General features: G+C 51.1%; 1 protein-coding gene across 3 annotated transcripts; it reads right to left on the bottom strand.

The window, feature by feature from the left end:
* Nucleotides 1–324: 324 nt before the first annotated feature.
* HDGF (heparin binding growth factor) lies at nt 325–9,871 on the bottom strand. Of its 3 annotated transcripts, none has more exons than XM_068964017.1 (6): nt 9,704–9,871; nt 3,512–3,588; nt 3,237–3,375; nt 2,361–2,546; nt 1,862–2,085; nt 325–1,666 (listed from the first exon to the last, which is right to left on the bottom strand). In XM_068964017.1, exons 1-6 carry the CDS (start codon nt 9,788–9,790, stop codon nt 1,660–1,662), a joined length of 720 nt encoding a protein of 239 aa, XP_068820118.1. In that variant the 5' UTR covers nt 9,791–9,871; the 3' UTR covers nt 325–1,659. The 3 variants fall into 3 exon arrangements, with proteins under 3 accessions (XP_068820118.1, XP_068820119.1, XP_068820120.1); XM_068964018.1 differs by lacking the exon at nt 9,704–9,871 and adding an exon at nt 7,023–7,045; XM_068964019.1 differs by lacking the exon at nt 9,704–9,871 and adding an exon at nt 3,691–3,703.
* Nucleotides 9,872–20,383: the final 10,512 nt, after the last annotated feature.

The following is a 20,383-nucleotide window of genomic DNA, read 5'->3' as shown; positions in this document are numbered from 1 at the left end:
TCATACTCTGCCGTGCCCTTCTCCTTTTGCCTTCAATCTTTCCCAGCATCAGGGTCTTTTCCAATGAATATTCAGGATTGATTTTCTTTAGGATTGACTGGTTTGATTGCCAGACTCTCAAGAGTGAAATTCTATGTGGAATTTTAGGTATTTCTAACAGACTGAGAATGGAGGAAGCTGGCACTCCTTACTTGAATCTGAGAAGTGAATTTGGAAATCATTTGTAGTCTCTTTCCCCACTCCCCTGCACCATCAGTTAACCAACACACCTCCAAAGAATCAGTCAAAATCCAATGTAGTAATCAATGGGTTTTATTTTCCTAGAACTGAAATCATCTACGGTTTTCAGAGCTAAACTTCCAAAGCTACAGTCAGCAATTTTTCATCAGAGCCCAAGGGAGAGGGGCAAGGGTGAAAGAGACAAGAAACTGAAGAGGCAAATAGACCACTAGAAAGAGGTTGGGAGAGGGCGATTACTTCCCTCTGGCCTCTCAGTGGGTTACAAATTGGATCTGGTGACAACACTGAGTGGACCAGGTCGGGGGTATGTGGATGGGAAATGACATCAGCAGGAACACCAAAGCTCCAACTACAACAAGAAAAGTCATCAAGCCCCAAACAGAAGGGGAGCCTCCCAGTGCACCTCAGAAATGGGGGCAAGAGTGGGGGGCACAAAAAGGGATGGGGGGGTTCTTTAAAATTTTTTTTTGTAATTTTCTTTTATTAAAAACATTTCCTAAAAAATGTGTCTTTTCCTTTATGTCTGGGTGACGTGTGTGACTGTAGGCTGGCCTTGAGCACTGTGAGAAGAGGGAAAAGGGTAGCTAAGGGTCTCCCCAGGGCACCCCATCTCTGGCCTGAGATCTAAAGGTGGATGGATACTCCTCAACACTCCCACCCAAGCTGGGTGAAGTCAGCCCTTCAGATCTCAGGTCCTTGACCCGAAGAACTTGGAAGACCCCAAATCTTTTGATGATAAACTATAACTCCCATGACACCTGGGATCTGCATAAGTGAGACAACTGGGCACTGTCAATCATCAAAGATTTATGGAAGGGAGCACCTCTCCCCCTCCCCACGCTGCCCCCACCCCGGCTGTCCCACTTTCCCTGAATCCAGACAGCTGGGATGATAGGTGTGGGAGGAAGGGACAGGAGCTCAGGGAGATGTCATCCTCTTACCCATCCCCCCACCCCAATTTGAAGACTGCCCCTCCCAGACCCCAGAAGCCTACCCTGCTATTCATTCTCCATCCCTTCCATTCATAGCCCTGATCCCAGCCAACCTAGACGTCTAGAATGCCCGGGGAAGGGGGCGAGGGGTGTCAGGAGATGCAAATAGCCGGTCCAGGCCCTAACAAGTACACTGGGAAACAACTCCAGGCAGGGAGGGACACAATGGCCTCATCTCATCCCACAGAGCAGAAGACACGGACCTGACTCAGGTCACAGGTGTGTGGGGACACGGAGGTGAGGGCCACGTGGCCTGCCCCTTCGGGGTCAATCTCCAGGCTCTGAGCTCAGAGGGGAGAGTGAGTGGGAAAAGGGGAGTGGGTTGGGGTGGGGAAGGGTTCCCAGTTTGGAGGCCATGGCCCGTTTCCCCAGTAGCACCCAGACAGCAGCCGGAACGGGGCGGGGGCTCCTCTTGAAACATTGGTGGCTACAGGCTGCGGGGGAGGGTTGGAGGGGAGAAGGGTTAATGGTGTGGCCTTGGCCTGGCCAGGCCCCAGCCAGCGCCATTCTTCTGGGAGAGCCCCCCCTGCCTCCCGAGAGGCTGACTGCTGCAGGCCCTCCTCCTCCTCCTCTCAGCAGAGGGCTGGGCCCTCCCAGCCCAACTGCCAAGGGGCAGGGGGCTCACTCACCTCTCGTGATCTCTCAGGCCCGGGGCCTCGGCATCTTCCTTGGCAGCCTCTTCCTCTTCTTCCTCCTCTTCTTCCTCCTGAGGAGGCCCCCGGCCAGAGCCGGGCTCAGACGGGGTACTGTTCTTCTCCGCCTCCACTGAAAGGGGCCTCTCACCCTCCAAGGTGGCCCCCTCCTTCTCCTCCCCTTCAGGGTCTTCTGCTTCCTTGGGGCGTTTGGGGGAGTCCTGTGCCGGTTGGGCAGAGATGAGGCACGGCTGAGGCAGGACGGGGAGAACGCCCGCCTCCCCCTCCTTTCCCCAGAGGCTCCTTCCCGGGCAGCCCAGCGCTCTTCCAGCCCTCTGCCAGCTCAACTGTCTCCTGTGGCCCATCTTCTCAGGAGGGACCACCCCCCAGAACTAGCGGCTGAGCCTCTCAGACCGGACACTCCCTGAAAAAGTAGCAACTTCTCTCCTCAAGACTAGGGGCCTTGCTTCTGGGAGCCCAGGCAGAGGACGGTTACCTCCAGCAGGTCCCCCGCTCTCCTCTTCAGCGCTCCCTTCTCATTCTTCTCCTTGGCTGGCTCGTCAATGACTAGCTTCCCTTCCTCATCACTGCTTCCCTCGGCATTCCCCTTCTTGTCGCCATCACCCTCAGTGGCTTCGGGCTCGGGTTCGGGCTCTTCCACACTGCTCTTTTTCTGGGAGGACTGCGGTGGAGACAGCGGAGGCTGAGTGGCACCAGCGGCTGCCGCGCAGGGCCCCCTCCCCAGACCCCTCCCTCGGCCACTCACTCCTTCCTTCGCCCACCTCTCCCCCGCCCCCACCCAGGTGCCCAGTCTCACAAGTGATTTGAGACCCACCTCTGTCGGATTAGCCCCGGGGTAAACCCACTGGCCGGGCAGGCAGGGCTCTGTGCAGGAGGGGGGAGGGCTGGAGCAGGAGGCAAAACCTCGGGTCAACTTCTCCCAAAGGGAGCTGGGACCCTTTCCCCGCCAACCCCCGCCCCCCACCCTCCCGCCTCATCCTGCCCGGCTCACGAGCACCTCCTCCTGGAAGCCTTTGTGGAAAGAGTTGAGGCCACATCTTCTATTCACTCTGGGCCCGCCAAAGGCCTGCCCCCACTTACCGCCTCGGTCCTGTTCTTGCCCCTCCCAGGTGCTGTCTAACAAGTGGCCCCTCACCACAGCTACACTGCTCACCCAGAGCCCCATGCCCTCTTGCAGGAAGCCCCCCACCCCTCACCCCATGAGCTCCTACTCTGAAAGCCCTGGAGTTGGTTTCTGAGCCCCACCCTGTTCATGAAGACTAAGCATCACACGCGGGCCCTGTGTGATCACACCTATGGCCACACCTGCTTTCCAAAGGTGGGGGGTCTCTGGGGGCGGCTGGCAGCTCACCTGGTAGCCAGAAGCCTTGACGGTGGGGTTGTTCTCGATCTCCCACAGCCCCTCGCTGAACCCTTTCCTCTTGTTGGGCTTGCCAAACTTCTCCTTGGACTCCTCGTAAGGGAAGAGGTCTTTGGGGCCCAGGAATGCCCTGGTGAGAGATGGGAGACTGTGCTCTCAAGCCCCTCACTGCATCTGAGCTGCGCAGCCCCACAGGCAAGGGGTGCTGGCACCACCGCTCTTCCCCCACAGCCGGCCCTCCCTCCCACTTCTGCCCCCTCACTCACGTCTCGTGGGTCCCGAAAAAAAAGACTTGGTATTTGTTGGCTGTTGATTTCACGGCAGCCTCCGGCATCTCGTCAATCTGAGAGCAAAATGAGGAAAGGGAGCATGAGGTGGAGTCCTAAGGTCATGAACTGGAGGCCAGATGATAGGTGCTGCAGGGGCTGACCTCTAAGGCACATACCTGGAAAATCAGACTGGAGGCACCCAGGAGTTCACCAAGGGGGTTTCTAAACCATTTTTAGCAGTGGGACTTTGTTCAAAGGAAGTCAGACACAAAAGCCCAGCAGAAATCCTCCCTCTCCTTCACAAACCAAACAGCATCCCTAAACAGATCCCGTCCACAAGGCTCCATGTCTCCGCCATCACCCTGGCGGGTCCACCCACTGTCCCGCCTCGTGCCTGGACTGAAACCAGCCTCCATTCTTGTCTCACTACAACCCATTCTCCACGCTGCCACCAGGGGGAGCCTTTCCAAGTGCGGGTCTGAGCATTCTTTCTCCTTGCTAGAGGCTTTTCAGGAGTCTAGGGACCACCCATTCGCCACTATCCATAATGTCAAGGTCTGAATTCCAGTGCTGCCACTAGTATTTGTATGACCTTGGGCAACTTACAGAACCTCAGTTTTCTCATCTGTAAAATGGAGAGTGTCACAGTCCAAGGGTTGTAAGGCTTAAACGATCATAACGTGGTCCGTCCCACACATATGCTCGCTATCATCTTCTCCCAGCACACTGTCCTGCTCTCTGCTCCAGCCACACTGATCTCAGTCTTCTATACTCACTAACTCCTGATCAGCCTTCCGACCTCAGGCCCATCATCACTTCCTCCAGAAAGCTTCCCCATCTCTCCCAATCTGATCGGCTTCCCAGATAAAACTCTCAGCACATCTCCTTCACAGTGCTTTTTACAATTCCAGTATTAACATCTATGTCGAGTATACCATCCCCAAGATCAGAGAAGTCTGTTTATGTGTCCAGCACAGTGCCTAGCACACAGTGGGTACACAATAAAGAGTCACTGGATGACTATGCAACAGACAAAAGCAGACTGCTCTCACTGAAAGTGAAGAGGCGAGGCCAAGAGGCTGCCTATTTAGTATTACCCAGCAGTAGCCGCTCCCCGAAAGAATTTTGGGAAACTCTTTTTGAAAGTCGTGTGATATAGACTCTCATCTTACAGACAAGGAAACTGCAGCTCAGAAAAGAAAAGTGATTTACCCCAAATGACAGGACGAGTTAGGGAGGGCCAGATTTCAGAAACAGCTCCTGACTTGATCCTCTGCCTCAAATGTCCCTCGGGGGTGAGGGATGCTGTGATGGAGAAGGTGCAGAGGTCTGAGGCCAGGGAAATAGTGAGATGTAGTGGCCTACACAGCTTCTCCCCGATCAGGCCCCAGAAGCCCAGGCCAAGCTGAATTAGGGGAGGAGAACTACAACTCCCAGCAACACTTGCAGCGGCCCCAGCGGCCTGGCTTCCCGCCGGACAGAGGCCAGGTGGCCATGTTGACTGGGGCCCCAGGCGCAGATAGGAAAGAGACAGGCCAAAGCAGTGATTAAACACACAGAGAGTAGAACAGTGTGTCTGACTAGGGACCTGGGGAGACAGGGAGGCTGGGTGGATGGAAATAAGCTGACACACACCCAGGAGAGGGGGTGGAACCTGGGCAAGAATCTGAGGGGCATCTTGCTCCAGATATGGAGTCTTTAGGCTCCTGAGCACCTCCCCCCTTGCCCTGTGGCCTCTGGGGACAGAGGTCCAGCCCCTCCCCCCCAGGAAGGCCCAGCACAAACTGCGCCCTCCTCACCACCCAGAGACACTGGGGTGTGAGAGCAGGGGGTGGAAAGGCATGCTGTCCCCCCACCCCAGCTCAATCCCCATCGCCATGACAACCCAACCCCGCCCCCAGGGCCACTCAGCAACCAGGAATGTGACTGCTCCTCCCCCCCCCAAGGCCCTCTCTCCAGATTGGGGAGGAGGGGACACTAACTCACACCCCACCCCCAGGCCTGGAGTCTGGCACCTGGGTCCCAGGCTGTGCCTGAAACCCCAGCCAGGGCTGAGGGCCGGGGCCCTGCTCAGGAAGCCAGAGCTGGGGTGTGGGCAGAGGAGGAGCAGCCTCCACCAGGACACCTGGGTCCTGTTGCCAGCTAGTTCCCCACCCTCCTCTCAGAGGGGGGAACAAAAAATAAAATGAGAAGCTCCAGGGCTCAGAAATCCCAGGAGACAGGCCTAAGACAATAATAGCAGAAGGCCTTTCCTAGGCCTCTTCTCGGTGGATCTTTGTGCACCAGGAAAGAGAACTGGGGGTGGGGGGTGGGGGGATATCTAAGGGTCCCAGTTAGGAACTCATATGGGCTCCATGTTTTCAGTGCCACACTTGAGCCAGGCAGTAACAGGCTTGTAGGAAACATGTGATGCAAGGGCAGAAACTGAGGCCCAGGAAACGGGGTAGGGTGAGCAAAGGGGTCAGAAACAGGAGACACGCACGAGGTTCTCTCAAGGAGCTGAGACCAGGAGAAGCGGCGCTCCGGCCTTCAGTCTCCTTCCCGTGGGAAACAAACTCAGAGAGAGAGGTGGCTGAACACTGTGATGGGATCCAGGAGGCCACCAGCTGCCCAGCCTCAGGGGCGGGGGAGAAACAAAAGAATGGATGGGAATTAAAAATAGAACGAGACACACCAGATATACCCACCCTGCTGACTTCTAGCAAAATAAAGGCTGGGTCGAGAGCAAAGAGGGAGGCCAAGGACCTGGGCAGATGAGCATCTACCCCCAAAAGGGTAATGCCACCCCCACCCCATCTGACCTTGAGAGTAGGCACCTGTGCGGGAAGGGCCAGGACAGCAAGTGCTCTTTTCACTTAATGAAATTCCTAACCCCTCACCCCTAAAAGGGGAGACATTCCTTCTCCAGTGGACCCTTCATCCTTCAAGCCACAAAGGAAATGTCTTATCTTGCATTTGGAAGTGAAAGGAGGTTCTTCATCCACGACACAGAGGATATGAGGTCTCAGGGGAGGCCTGTACCCCCAGTACAGACATGTGTCTCCCAGGCGGTGCCTTTATATCCAGACTGTGACTCAGAACAAGTGAGTCAAGGCTAAGTGGGTCAGGGTGGGGCCAGAGAAGTGCTGGAGACCCCACTGCACCTCCTCCACTGGCCAACAGGGGAGGGGGCTCTGCTCCTTCCCAGCCATTTTAGGAATCCTGGCAAGTTACTTCCCCCTGGCTGGGGCTCTTCCACTCCCACGCCTGCCTACTGCCTTTGCCTGGCTCCTTCAGACAGGCCGGGGCACAGGAAGTCCCACCCTGCCAGAGCCCATGGACACCTTCTAAGGTCTTAAGTTCCTAGATGAGGAGTGGTGAGAGAAGATTAAACACCTCTCCCCAGCCTCATACCCAATCCAGGCCCAGGGGCGCCTGGCTCAGCATACAGGAAGGCAGCCCAGAAGGCTAAGCCCACACTGACTGCCAGCCAGGGTTCTGACCACCACACCCAGGGCCCAGGCCTGACCTGACCCAGGAACCGGAAAATCTGGGGCAGGAGACAGTTGGGGCCAGGAAAGTGTGGCAAGCTGGAGAGGCAGAAAAGGTGGTGCCTGGGTGTGGGGGAGGGGCAGAGGGAGGAAAGATGGGTGAGGCCCTCTGGCTGCGCAGGTTTTCTGGGACTGTGAAACAGGAAGTGGAGAAAGGAGGAAGGAACCGAAGGGGAAAAATCCCTGAGTCTTGCAGGTTAATTGTTAAGTGCTTGGAGATCCCCCGGGGAAGTTAGGCAGAAGGAAGAGGAAAGGAGAAGATTAAGATGGAGTCACACTGTCCTTCCAGGAAGGTCTTGCCTACCACGTGGTCCCTCTGGCTGGACTCTGAAAGCACTGGACTGTTCCAGTCTCACCCAGAGTCAGTCACCCTCCCCAGAAGTAGGGCCTAAGGAAGAAATGCCCACACAGCTGCCTTCACCAAGGCTGAGGGCTCTGGTTGCCTATTATATGGAACAGTTAGCAAGGTTCCTCTGAGTCCTCCTCCATCTCAGGAAGAGCCAGACCCTCTTCAGGCTCTGCCACTCTATAAACTAAGAGAGCATCCAAGGATGGTAGGGAGACCCCAGTTTGACTGCTCCTTTGGCATTCAAGCAGAATGTATTCAGAACATAACAACCTTGGGTGTACCACTCCCTCTAATTTTCATAATCAAGACCCAGAGCGCAGGCAAAGGGTGGGGTCCTATCTCTTTGGGATTCAGTCTGGTCCCCCTCCCCCAACTCTTAACTTTATCTAAAGGGTCCAGCCCTCAACCGAGCAACAGACTGCTCCCCTGTCCTAGAGGCCTGGGATGAAGAAGAAATAAACAGTATTCCCAGCCCCAGGTGCTGCCCTTACTCCAAGGCCACCAGAAACCCGAAGGTCTTCTTCATATGAGCCAGAATACGTCCATATGGGGCCCTCCCCTCTCTGCAGCCCGAAAGGGTCCTCCGCAACCCACATTCCAGCTGAGCCCCCTCCCCAGTCTCTGGGCTTTCTCCCACCCCCAGGAGGTAGGAGCAGTAGAGACCTGGATTCAGTTCTTGCCCTGCCCACCAGGACCTTGGCATCTGAACCAAGAAGCCAGATGGATCAAAGGTGCAGGGTAAAGTACACGTGTCCACACACCACGCACAGACATGCACACACACAGCTGACCATGGCTGCTTGCTCACACTGCCCCCCGCGGCCACCACCACCCAAGTCCCCTCGGAGGCCTTGAAAGTTGGGAGAGCCCTGCTTCACTCTAGACTTCACTCCCACTCCAGAGGCCAGACATCTAGAAGTTTCCAGGAACAAGGAGCTCAAGGCATATGGGATTAGGCACATTCCTGAGGAGAGGGTACAGAGTGAGGCTCTCCTGGATTTTCTCAGGTGGGCCCCAAAGTTGGTCTGCACACTCTGAACAGGACGCAGGCGGGGGCCTGGACCAACTTTCCTCAGAGCAGGGTCTGGCCCAGATGAAGACACAGACTCACATGGAAATGAGCAACCCACAGCCAGTAACGCAGTTCTGCACTTGGCCCCCTCGCCCCTCTACTTCTCTCTGCCCTTAGATTTCACTCTAGATTCTAGGGCCAAACCCAAAGGCCCTACACCATCTTTGAAATAAGTTGCCAGAGGCACTGTCCCTTGTGACATCCCCAACCTCCTCCAACAACCTCTGGCAACCTCCCATACTGTTACTTCACCTGTCTCAGTTCTTAGGGGAAACACGACCAATGCTGCAGGCTGGGCTGTTGGGCCCCACCCTCCCACCTGGCCAGGTGCTGGGTGGAGGTGGTGGTGGGGCGCCTCATATTGGCGGGCTCAATCAACCACATGGCAGACTGGACCGTTCTGGCGGGAGAGGCTTAAGAAATGGGGAGGAGAAGCAACTCGGGTTCCCTCCACCTCCACCCACAGGGAGGGCAGCCAGGACTGGACTTCTCAATCCCACAAGGGCCCTGCCACCCTCAGCCCCAAGTCTGAGTTGGCAGCACACGAAGGAGTATTTTTGTGGGGTTGAGGAATGAAGGGTACTAGCGGGTGATTTCCAAACCAGACAGATTCCCTCTTCTTCCGTCCCCTCACAACGATTCCTCGACCCTCCCAAGCTTCAGATCTCTTACGGATGCCCCAAACCAAAGTTTTGTAGAAGCGAACTCCGCCTCCATTTATCCCTTTCTGGGCTGAGTTCCTGCTTAACCGTCTCATCTAGGAAGAAGAGAGTTTGAACCAGGGGTAACAATCAGTGAAGAAACTGGGGGTCTCTAAGGGGGTCCCTGAGGGGGGTAGCGGTGGCGCTTGGGGGGGTGGGAGGAGTTACACGACTGGCCCGTGCCCGTGCAGCGCGCCCGAAACCGCTGGGAGTATGGGGGCTGGGGGCGGAACTGAGCACGCGGAGCCGGGGGCCGGAAAGTGACCGGCGCTCTCTGTTCCCCACGCCGCGCACACGCCACTACGCGCGGACGCCGTGTGGCCAGGTGTTCGCCGCCGCCGCCGCCGCCGCCCCACCACCCCGCCTCCACCATTATATAACCGGCGGGTGGGTTTGGAGTCGCTTGGCTAAGACTCGGGGACTCAGACGCCCCCCGCCCCCACTCCCAACCCCTCCGCGCGGAGCGCTCGTGCCCTCCCGGGTGTTATGCAACCCAAGCCTGGAGGTGGATAGGAGGCGGCGGGCCGCGCTGCTCACCCGGGCCGGCCAGTGTGGGTAGCCCTTCATCTTGGCGAACACCAGGTCCCCGCATTTGTACTCCTTCTGCCGGTTGGATCGCGACATGGCGGGGCTCCGGGCGCCCCGGGCTCCGCGCCGGGCCGGAAAGCGCGAGCCCAAGTTTGCGCGTGCGGCGGTAGCGGCGCCGCTCCGCTCCGGCCCTCGCGCGGCCCCCGCCTCGATGGTGGCCCCCGGCCCGGGCTCCGGCGCGGCCACGGCGACTCCGCCCGCGCGCCGCACGGACGGGGCGGGCGCGGATCTGGGGCAAAGCTCCGGTACGATGGGTGCGCGCTTGTGCAGTTGTTTGTGTTTGAAATTCAATTGCTCCCTCCGCTGCGCGAGGCCTCTTCCTCCACCCCCCGCCCGCTCCCCACTCCTCCTCCCTCCTCCTTTTCCCACTCCTCCTCCTCCCCCCTCCGCGCTCCCTCCCGCGGCGGTTTGATGCGTGCAGCTTATTGACGCCCTGTGCCTGCCACTGCCCGCCGCCCAACCTAGAGCCGCCTGGCGGCGCGCGGCGACACAGGCGTGAGGAGCCGATCGCCGAGCGAGCCGAGTAGGCTTTGTGTGCCCGCTGTCGGTGGGTGCCGGCCCGCCCGCGCGCCCGGGAGGAGCTGGCGCCCGGCTGGACGGAGCGGCCTGGCGCCCCTCCCCCGGGCCCATGGGGCGCTCCCAGCCGCGGCTTCAGCGCAGCCAAGTGTCGAAGTTTAGGCGTCGTGCCTCTTTGCCCTCGGCTCCATCCCTATCGGTGAATGTTAGCTCCGTACCCGGTGCGTGGCTGCGTGCTGGGCGCTGGGGCGAGGGCTAGGTACGGCGCCACTGAGCACACAGAGGTTCGGCCTGGGCCTCGACGTGCTTAGAGTCAGCCGGGTGTTCCCTGAAATGTCGGGCATTACGCCCTACGACGGCCTTTGTGAGATTTGTTAGCAAGGAGATTTCGGAGTGCTTGTGGCACAAAGTGGCCACGTTCCGTGTGCATTAGATAGAACTCTCTTCTCTCTGTACTTTCTGGCAAAAGAGATCTGGGCTTCACCACCAGCTAAACCTGCAAAGATGAGCTCCGTTCTAGTGGTAATAGACAGTAGAATGCCGATAAATCCCAATCCCATTTCGATGAAGCGTGAAGTCACTACCTCTCTTGGGGAGGCGCAGGTGGAGGTGAGAGCCTGGGAGAATTTGCGAAGGTTTTACGAAGGTGTTGACTTTGAGTTGGGCCTTAAAGGACAAGAGTGTGATTTTGCTGGATTCCAGAGACCACATTTCAGCTTTAAGTTATATATTAAGAAATGATAGCGCCAAAACTTGGATTGGGGTTTTACCATTAAACGAAACAAAACTTTGCCATAATTACATCTTTATTTTGCTGTTACTGTATTGGTTTTGGATTTGCCGAAATTCCAGACACCTGTGGTAACTTAGAAATAAGATATTTGGATCTTAAAGTATTGTCTAGTTTCTTAAAATTTTGCAACAAAATATTCTAGGTTTGAAGAGAGAAAATATGTGTTTTTCTTCCCACAATTTCCTGATCCTACTTTAAAGCATATGCAGAGTCTTCCTGATAAAGAACTGCAAGATGAAGCCAATAGGCCCAGGTCCAGGGCCACATCCTATCATGCTGTTCACTAGCAGTGAGAATTGTGCTACCCTCTGAACATCTCCCTGAGCCTCAGTTTGCTCAGCTTGAGATGGGATCACTCCTGCCAACATCGCAGACATGGAATGGCTGCTTATCGCTAGCCAAGGCCTGAGCTTGTTTCCTATGGTCCTTCATATCAGTTGGTTGTCCTTATGTCCATGGCAATGCATTTCACAAGTTTTGCCTTTAAAAAGTATGGCCTCAGCATAATCCAGCCTTGTGATAGGAGTCCCTCTGGCCCTGTCCACAGGCATTCCAGGGCTCGGGCTGCTGGCACAGCAGGACACACTGTAAGGTCCTCATGCATGCCCTCAGCCACAGACTTGCCGATTTGTTTCAATAGCAAATCCAAACTTGTTGCAACAGAGCAGCTAGGTCCCAGTTAGTGTTTACTCTACCATGCATTCCAGTTTGAAATGCAGTCAGTGTGATAGTCCAGATTCTGTCAGTCTAATACCTTTCTTTGTTGTTCTTATTGTCATTAGGAGAGAATCTTGTCACAAGTTCTTAGAGATATTTCAGTAAATCCAGTGTCACAGTTGGTTCCCTTTTAGTGTCCAGGCCAGTATTATAAATATGCTGCTTCAGTGCAACCAATGTGTTTTTAAACTATTTTCCAATTTAGCACACCCCAATTTAGTTCAAGCCAGACTCCTATCCATTTTTCCACTTTATTGCGTGGAGATGGCAATAAGGCTTCTTAAATTCTTATTTTGCAGCAAATCTCTTGGGCCTGTTATTCAGCCCACCATGCAGATGCTGGTTGAAATAAAACAACCAGAGTTCCCTTTGTTGCAGTAATCTCCCAGGCCTTGGTTGCAATTTAATATCCAAGTTCTCCTTACAATAACATCATCAACCAATTCACAGCTGCCTCTAACAACCAAGCCAAGAGCTGAAGAGGGTCAGTTACAGGGGCGGGTGTAAGCCTGCATCCCCTGGGATTCAGGTCTAACTTAGTGCTTTGCAGAATTCAATGTGCAAATGAATCACCTGGGGAGCCTCTTAAAAAGCAGATTCTAACTCAGTAGGTTTGGGGTCGCCTGCATTTCTGTTTCATCATCCCAGGTCCTGCTGCTGATTTAAACCTCCGTTTGATTAGTAAGGTCCAAAACACAGGGTCACGGCCCCCAGATGGCTAGCTCAGCTTGGAGCTAGTTCACAGATGTCTTCGTGAAATGGTTCCTTTGACGCTGGTGTTGGTTCTACATTTGTGTGGGAGGAAGGTCAAGAAAGAAGTCAGTGGACTTGGGGCCCTAGGGCAGAGAAGACTTGTGGGTGCTGATCTGGCTCTAGAGTTCTGAAGTGAGTCTGGAGGGGCAAGGTCAGGGAGAGATGGTGGGGGACTTATTCCTGACCATGTCAGACAGAAGGAGGAACTGGCACAGCAGTAGGGTTGTGAAGCTTAGAATACTAGAGGAAGGTGATGTGGTCTAGGGGAAACTGTGTTTGCATCTCAAGGGACCTGGGTTTGAGATTTGCTTTTAACAGTTGACTTAACTAGAATTTCTAAAGACAATGTTCTTCTACTCCAAAAATACTAATACAGATAGCTACCCTTATGGGGTGGTTGTGAAAAGAAACGGAGATCATCTGAGCGAAAACCTTACCTGTTCATTAGGTTCAAAGGAAATGTCAGTTTCCTTCCCTTTAACTCCTAAGAGAGAGTCGAGGGATTTGGCTTCTGTCCCAGCCCTCAACACCGTGTGACCTGCTCCCATTACCTCTTCTTGGCCCTGGTTACCCCTTCTGGGAAATGGAGGCGAGGATGATAAATAGTTTAGACCAATAGTTTTCAAAACTGCCTCCGTTGCCCCCTCTCACTGGTGCCACCCAAAGTAAAAAAAAAAAAAAAACACACACACCCATGCTTTTATGCATTTTACAGTGAGTCAGAGTGGTTAAGAGTCTGAGATAACGAAGTCTAAGTACCTGCTTCACCATTGTGAAACACTATGTCTCTTTAGGAAAACTACTTAACTGCCCCCAGTCTCAGCTTGCATATTTGTAAAATGGTCTGTAAAAAGGAGTTGTGATAAAAAAAAAAAAAAAAAAAGGAGTTGTGGTAAAGAGTGAATGAATTGAATGTATTTTAAAGTGCTTTGAATAGAGCCCAGGAACATGGTAAGTGCTTGATAAAATCACCTATCACTGTATTTATATTAGATTTTGAATAATATTTAGTTCAAGAAAATGGGTTCCTTTGCAGTGAGCTTCTAGGTACCAGCCTTATGCACTGGTAAAACTGGCACTACTACAATGGGTGTGTGTGTTCACACGGGCTTGGAAACCCGTTTACCTGGATTTGAGTCCCACTCCACCACCATTCACTTACTGCGTGACCTGCCACAAGTTACTCAACCCTTGCCTCAGTTTTCACATCTGTAAAGGGGGATGTTGATAAATCAATTAATACGTTGATATTCATAAGTGCTTAGGACAGGGATCTTAGTTCCCCGACCAGGGATTGAAGCCCTGCCCTCAACAGTGACAGTGCAGAGTCCTAACTGCTGAACCACCAGGGAATTCCCAGGTATTTAGTTCAGTCGCTCAATCTTGTCCAACTCTTTGCAACCCCATGGACTGCAGCACGCCAGGCCTCCCTGTCCATCACCAAATCCCAGAGTTTACTCAAACTCATGTCCATTGAGTCAGTGATGCCATCCAGCCATCTCATCCTCTGTCGTCCCCTTCTCCTCCTGCCTTTAATCTTTCCCAGGGTCAGGGTCTTTTCCAGTGAGTCAGTTCTTCCCATCAGGTGGCCAAAGTATTGGAGTTTCAGCTTCAGCATCAGTCCTTCCAATGAATATTCAGGTATCCCAGATATTAGCTGTTAATATATTTATATTAAATTATATTAGCTATTTTTAAAAAATGCTTATGTTGTATAACTCTTCCATACATATAATATCTTTAATAATAAAAATATTTTTTAAAAAGGGTTCTGTTTTTTGTTGTTTATTTTTATTTTTTGGCCATCATGCAGTTTGCAGGATCTCAGTGCCCCAACCAGGGATTAAATCTGGGCCACGGCAGTGAAAGCCCAGATCCTAACCACTAGATCTCCAGGGAATGCCTAGATTCTGTTTTTTTAAAGTGAAAATCATCGGATTCATTCTCTAAAGCTATTCTTCTAACATATCTATTTAAACTTTGATTAAAATTAAATGTTCCCTTCCTCAGTCATATGAGGCACTCTTTAAGTGTTCAGTGGCCTCATATGGCTATTGCTGGCTGTACTGGACAACACAAATATAGAACATTTTCATTATCACAGCAGTCCAAGGACAGCGCTGTTCCAAGGCCATGGCTTCCCACTTGAGCTGTACATTAGCGTCACTTGAAGAATTTAAAAAATACTAATCCCTGGGCCCAACTCCTCAGAGTTTAAATTTAATTGGTTGACAGTGGAAGCTATTAAAGGGTTTAGGTAGGAGAGAAGCATGAGCAGAGGTGAACTTCCCGAAGCTTCATCTGAAGGCAGCATGGATGTGGAGGGGCTTAGACTTGCCAGGTCACAGAAAGGTACTGCAGTGGTCTCTGCTGAGGGACGTATGACCCCGCATGTGGAAGGGGCTCGGGAGCTGCATTCCTGGGTTCTCTTCTCTGCTCTTCCAAGAATTATGGTGGCAGTAGCTCCTTAGCCCTCAGGGGAGAGAACTTCAGGCTTCATAGAACAGGAAGGAGGGATTTTCTGGCGATCCACAGCTTAAAAATCCACGCTTCCACTGCAGGGAAGCAATCCCTGGTTGGGGAATTAAGATTCTGCATTCCAAGAGGCATGAGTCAAACAAACAAAATAACCCAGGAGGGAGTTGGAACACCTCAAGATCCCCATGAGTTGTAGATGCCATTTAAAAAAATCAGCTTAATTAAAAAAAAAAGGTGAAGCCAAACAATAAGATAAAATATTAAAATTCAGCTTATTTTTGTATATGGAATTAATATGTGCATATGATACAAAATTTAGAAAGTCAAGAAGATAATTTAGTGAAAAGTCATCTCATGTTACCCCTCCCCATGCCCTGCCACCCCAATTTTCTTCTTAGAGTCAAAAAATTACCAATTTCATGTGTCTTCTTCTAGTAGTATTCTCTCTATATAAATTTCAAGCAAATATAGAGCTGTTCCCTTTAAGCAAATTGTAGCATCCCATACACACTGTTCCACACTTTACTACCTTTTACTTAACATATATCTTAACTCCTTCCAATTCAGTCCACAAAGATTTGCCAGTCCACATTCATTTTTATGACTGCATAATAGTTCGTGACATTTCTGTGTCAGAAATGATGTATTTAGCCCCTGTTGATGGGCGTTTAGGTTTTTTCCTTTTTTTTTTTTGATAATAGCAACAGGTACTGTAGAGAATAATACTGTACCATTTCATCTCAGCAGTGAGGATCCTCGCCATTTCCCTTTCCAGTTTGCAAGATGATACAGGTCATTTGGTTGCTGCGCTAGTGGTAACGAACCCACCTGCCAACGGAGAAGATTGAGAGAAACCGGTTCGATCCCCGGGTCGGGAAGATCCCCTGAAGAAGGCATGGCAACCCACTCCAGTATTCTTGCCTGGAGAATCCCATGGACAAAGGAGCCTGGTGGGCTACAGTCTGTGGGGTCGCATGGAGTCAGACAAGACTGAAGCGACTTAGCACACACACACAAAGGTCATTCAGTGACATTATTTGCAGGAGTTTGGTGACAGTGCTGGAAGTAACCTTGCTACTTATAGACAGAGGCATCTAAGGTTGAATGAGGAGCCCCCACTGTGTTCGGCCACAACCCCCGGGTCTGTCTGCTTTTCCCTTGGTCCCTGAGACTTAAAGGGAACCAGAGTCAGGCTGACAGAGTAACTGGCTTTGATCACGTCTGACTGCTCTCTTCAGCCCCTTCCCATCAAGGGCATTGCGCTGAGACAGTGGGGAGGCCTGGGGAGGAGAAGAGCCTGGGAAGTGCATGGGTGAGGAAGGGCCAAGTGCCCTTTTCTGGAATGATAAGACTGAGCCCCAGGATTCTTTGCCCCTCCCCCTTGGGGGAGAGAGAGTAACAGTTTTGGCCCTGCTGGAGGAGGCTGATTATGGCTTCTGTGGGCACCGATGGCAATGGAGGTAGTGAAAGGCCTTTTCTGCTACCACATTGCCATGGGCCTGAAGCCTCTTTCATTCATTCCCACATATACCCCTAGGGCATTTTCAGGTGCCGTGCCAGGCCCTGGGGGAGTGTTGGGGGGAAGGGGTAGGTCTGAAGATGAACAGGTAGCTGGGAGTGAGTAGTCTGGTCTCTCACTTTCCTCCTGGAATCTCCCTTTCTGAGCATCCTGGGGATTTCCTTCACCCCTCTCCTGTATTTTCTAAGCTCTAGGTTTAGAAAACCCTTTCATGGTTAAACATCACCACCCCCCACCTTTTTCTTTGATGGAGCGCATCCTCTGGTAGCTTCCTGAATAAAAATACTTGGAATGGAAAATTGGAGAACTTACATGTTTGAGTATGTCTTTATTTTACCCTCTTACTTGATTGATAGTTTGGCTTGGTGTTGAATTCTAGATTGGAATCTTTCCTTCAGATTTCTTTTTACGTTTTTTTCTTAAAATTTTTTTTTGGCTGTGCTGGATCTTTGGTGCAAAGTGTGGGCTTTCTCTAGTTGCAATCGAGCAGCATGTGGGATCTTAGTTCCCCAACCAGGGCTCAAACCCTCATCCCCTCAATTGGAAGATGGATTCTTACCCACTGGACCACCAAAGAGGTCCCTCTTTTGGATTTCTGAAGCTCTTGTTCCATTTTCACCTATGTTACATTCTGTCCTGATCCATTTTAAGAGATCTGTTTTTTTTCTCCGGGAACTTTCAAGATCTTCTCTTTGTCTTCAGTGTTCTGAAGTTTCATACTGGTGCCACTATGCTGGTGCCATTTGTAACCACTATGCTGAGCAGTGGGTGGGCCCCTCCAATCAGAAAAAAAAAATGCTTGTCCTTCACTTCTGGGAGGTTTTTTGTAATTATTCCTTTGATATTTCCTTCCCTCTTTTTTTTGAGGTAGGGGAACTCTTATCGTTCAGATATTACACCTTCTGGGTGGTTCTCTGATTTTCTGAACTTTTCCAACTCTTCTAGTGAGAATTTTATCTGTGCTCTTGTATTTTTACTCCTCAAGAATTCTATTGTATTTTCTGCTTGTTACTTTTTTATGGCATCCTGTTCTTGTTTCATGTATACAATATTTTCTCTTATCTGAGAAAGAGGATAGATTTTGTAAGTTTTCTTCTCCCTGCAGTTTCTCCATTTTCACTTGTTTTGTCTCTATCATTCATGATAGAGTGCCTACTCATGTTTGAGTGAGGGACTTAAAAATCAGTGAGAGACTAAAAAGGCATCTTGGACCTATGGGCATGTGGTTGGAGCTTCTCATTTGAGAACTCGGTGTGGGGGTTTTCTGGATGGGAAATTTGTAGGGGGAATCTCTGATGTGGGATTCCATAGATCTTTCCTCTTGGGCTGAACACATTTCCTGTGGAGATTTCCCCCAGTATCTAGCCTTTGGGGTAAAGGCTTCTGGCCAACCTTCTGGGAAAAACAGATCTGGGGTCTCAGTACTCTGTGTGCATACTGCTTTAATTTCTTTGATGTCTATAAAATACCCATGCCCTTGACTGTGCCTGGTTTTCTTCATGGCAGAAACCCTCTCTGTTTTACTCCTCTAGGAAACAAACAAAAACCCCCAAAACCTTCCTTTATTTTGTCTAGGTTTGGAGAGAGGCAGTCTTCCATTAGTATGAAGTGGGGGAGGGGATTCAGGGATCTAATGTTTGCTAACCAGCTTTTAACCAGCTCTCACTTTTGTTCCCTTCCCTTCTGGAGGTACTTGATGCCATACTCCTGAGCCTTCTGAGGTTTCTGCAGATAGTTCAGACTGAGTCCCACCATTCCCCAGGGCCAGCTTGCTTCTCAGCTCTCTTGAATGTGTCAAATCAGTACCATTGATGCTTTCCGCCTTCCAAAATGTCACTGTGCTCTCCTCTTCTCATGTCCCCATCTTTGTGGGTTCAGATCTTTTCAAAAGGATCTTTCAGTTCAGTTCAGTTCAGTTGCTCAGTCATGTCCCACTCTTTGCGACCCCATGGACTGCAGCATGCCAGGCTTCCCTGTCCATCACCACCTCCCAGAGCTTGCTCAAACTCATGCCCATTGAGTTGATGATGCCTCAGAAAAATTCCTTTAATTGAAGTTTTAGTAGAATTTCAGGAGGGAACCAAATGAGGTATATCTATTCAATTTACTATCTTAATGGAAGACTTTATTAATGTTATTACTACTTTTGAATAGGTAATACATGCACAAGTTACAAATTTTGAAAGGTGTAAAGGAGTTAGCAGTGAGAAATAAATCTCCTTCCCATCCTCGTCCTCAAATTTCTTTAACCAATTTCTCGCATGAAAATAGCCCTTTGAGGACAGGATATCTACCTATTAAGGGAAATCATTAATGTTCACAGTAAGAGGACCCTGCTTAGAAAATATTTGTTAAAAAAAGAAGATCTCTGGCCTTTTATGGTGTCTCTTCACTGCAGGGCAGCAGATGTGTTGATCAGGAATAAGGATAATCATTTCCCTTTCAAAGTTTCCCATTCTCTTTCCTGTCATACTCTATCCATTTTTCAGAGGAGGAAAATGAAACTCACAGAAGTGACTGTCCAAATTCACCAGAAAGTAGGTTGGGGAGCCTAGATTGGAAAAGCTGGTATTAGAAGTCAGCAGTGTGCAAAGCATTCCGGGTGCAAGGTAACACTGGAGAGTTTAGTTTCTCAGTGTGGTCCTTAGTACACCTGCTTTGCAATCAACAGAGGAGTTGCTTAAAAATCCAGACTTCTGGGTCCCACTTCTGGGCCCCACCCACTGAAGAGGAATCTCTTAGGCTGGAATTCAGAAATTTGCATTTTTTAAAGTTTTTCAGTGATCTTGGGCACATTAAAGTTTCAGAATTGGTCGGCAGAAAAATGCTCTGGGCATCCAGAGCAGGGAGCAGACAGATTTAAGCAACAGATGGAGAAAGCAGCATATGAGTTTGTTGGTGAAGGCAGGGTGAGCTTTAGACACATGGAGAAGGTGGGGAGGAGGGGAACATAGCAGGCTTGTCTAATGCAGAAGTCATGCTTAGGCTTCCACTGTCCCTCTTTGCGTTGCCATCATCATCACCCACGTTGGTCATCCTTTCCATCTTCCTCTTTAGCTTCCTCCCTAAATCTTAACAGTCTCTCAGGGCTGAGCTCAGTAAAGCCTTCTGCTCTGGGAATAGGGAGATGGAGCCCACACAGAGGTGGTTTAGAATATAAAGGACACACACATAGTTGATGAATGGAGGGCACCCAGTCACAGCCAGCAGGAAGGGGCAAAGATGAATATATAAGAAAAGGACACGAAATTACGGTGGACAGACGACAGCTGCAGAATCACGAGCAGAAACATGAAAGGTGGAAAAGGATACACATAAACATGGGTGGATATAAAAGGCACTCACAGAGACCAATGGACAAGTCATACAACAAGGCACAAGGAACACCAAGCACAGAGACAGATACAAAGGACATATGCAGATAGATAGCTGAGGGGACAGGCAGATAGGGGTGAACTTAAGGGATGCCTCAAATCTGTGAAGGGGACTGAGATGTAGCTGGACCCCCATCCCCCCTAGGCTGAGTTGAAGGGATTAACCTGAAGTACCAAGCTCTGCCTTCCAGGGCTCTTGCCCATCTTTCTGTTTCACTACCGAGTGAGGTCAGGACCCCGGCTGGAAGGGCGAGGTGTGCTCCTGGATGTGCACCTTGGTAAAGGCGAGATCACTTACACCCACTTATGTTATTTATTTCAGCTCTCAGATGTTTTTAATTAGGCCTAAGGTCTTGAATCTTTCTGGCTCGCAGCCCAATTTCGTACAGGTCTCTAGAGCCCTGTTTGTTCTTGGGGTGTTTTATTCTAACTTGGGGTGTTTTATTCTAACTTGGGGTTTCAGTGGATTAGGAGACTTC

Source organism: Capricornis sumatraensis, chromosome 2 (genome assembly GCF_032405125.1).
Source record: "Capricornis sumatraensis isolate serow.1 chromosome 2, serow.2, whole genome shotgun sequence".
NCBI lineage: Eukaryota > Metazoa > Chordata > Mammalia > Artiodactyla > Bovidae > Capricornis > Capricornis sumatraensis.
Note: the sequence above shows the minus strand (reverse complement) of the source record. Positions and strands in the feature narration are given on the sequence as shown.

Excerpts from the sequence above, each read along its gene's own strand:
- HDGF (XM_068964017.1), bottom strand. The coding sequence starts at position 9,790 with ATGTCGCGATCCAACCGGCAGAAGGAGTACAAATGCGGGGACCTGGTG. Across the intron at positions 3,589-9,703 it reads ACCCACACTGGCCGGCCCGG|ATTGACGAGATGCCGGAGGC; the intron begins GTGAGCAGCGCG and ends TTTTGCTCTCAG. Across the intron at positions 3,376-3,511 it reads TTTTTCGGGACCCACGAGAC|GGCATTCCTGGGCCCCAAAG; the intron begins GTGAGTGAGGGG and ends ATCTCTCACCAG.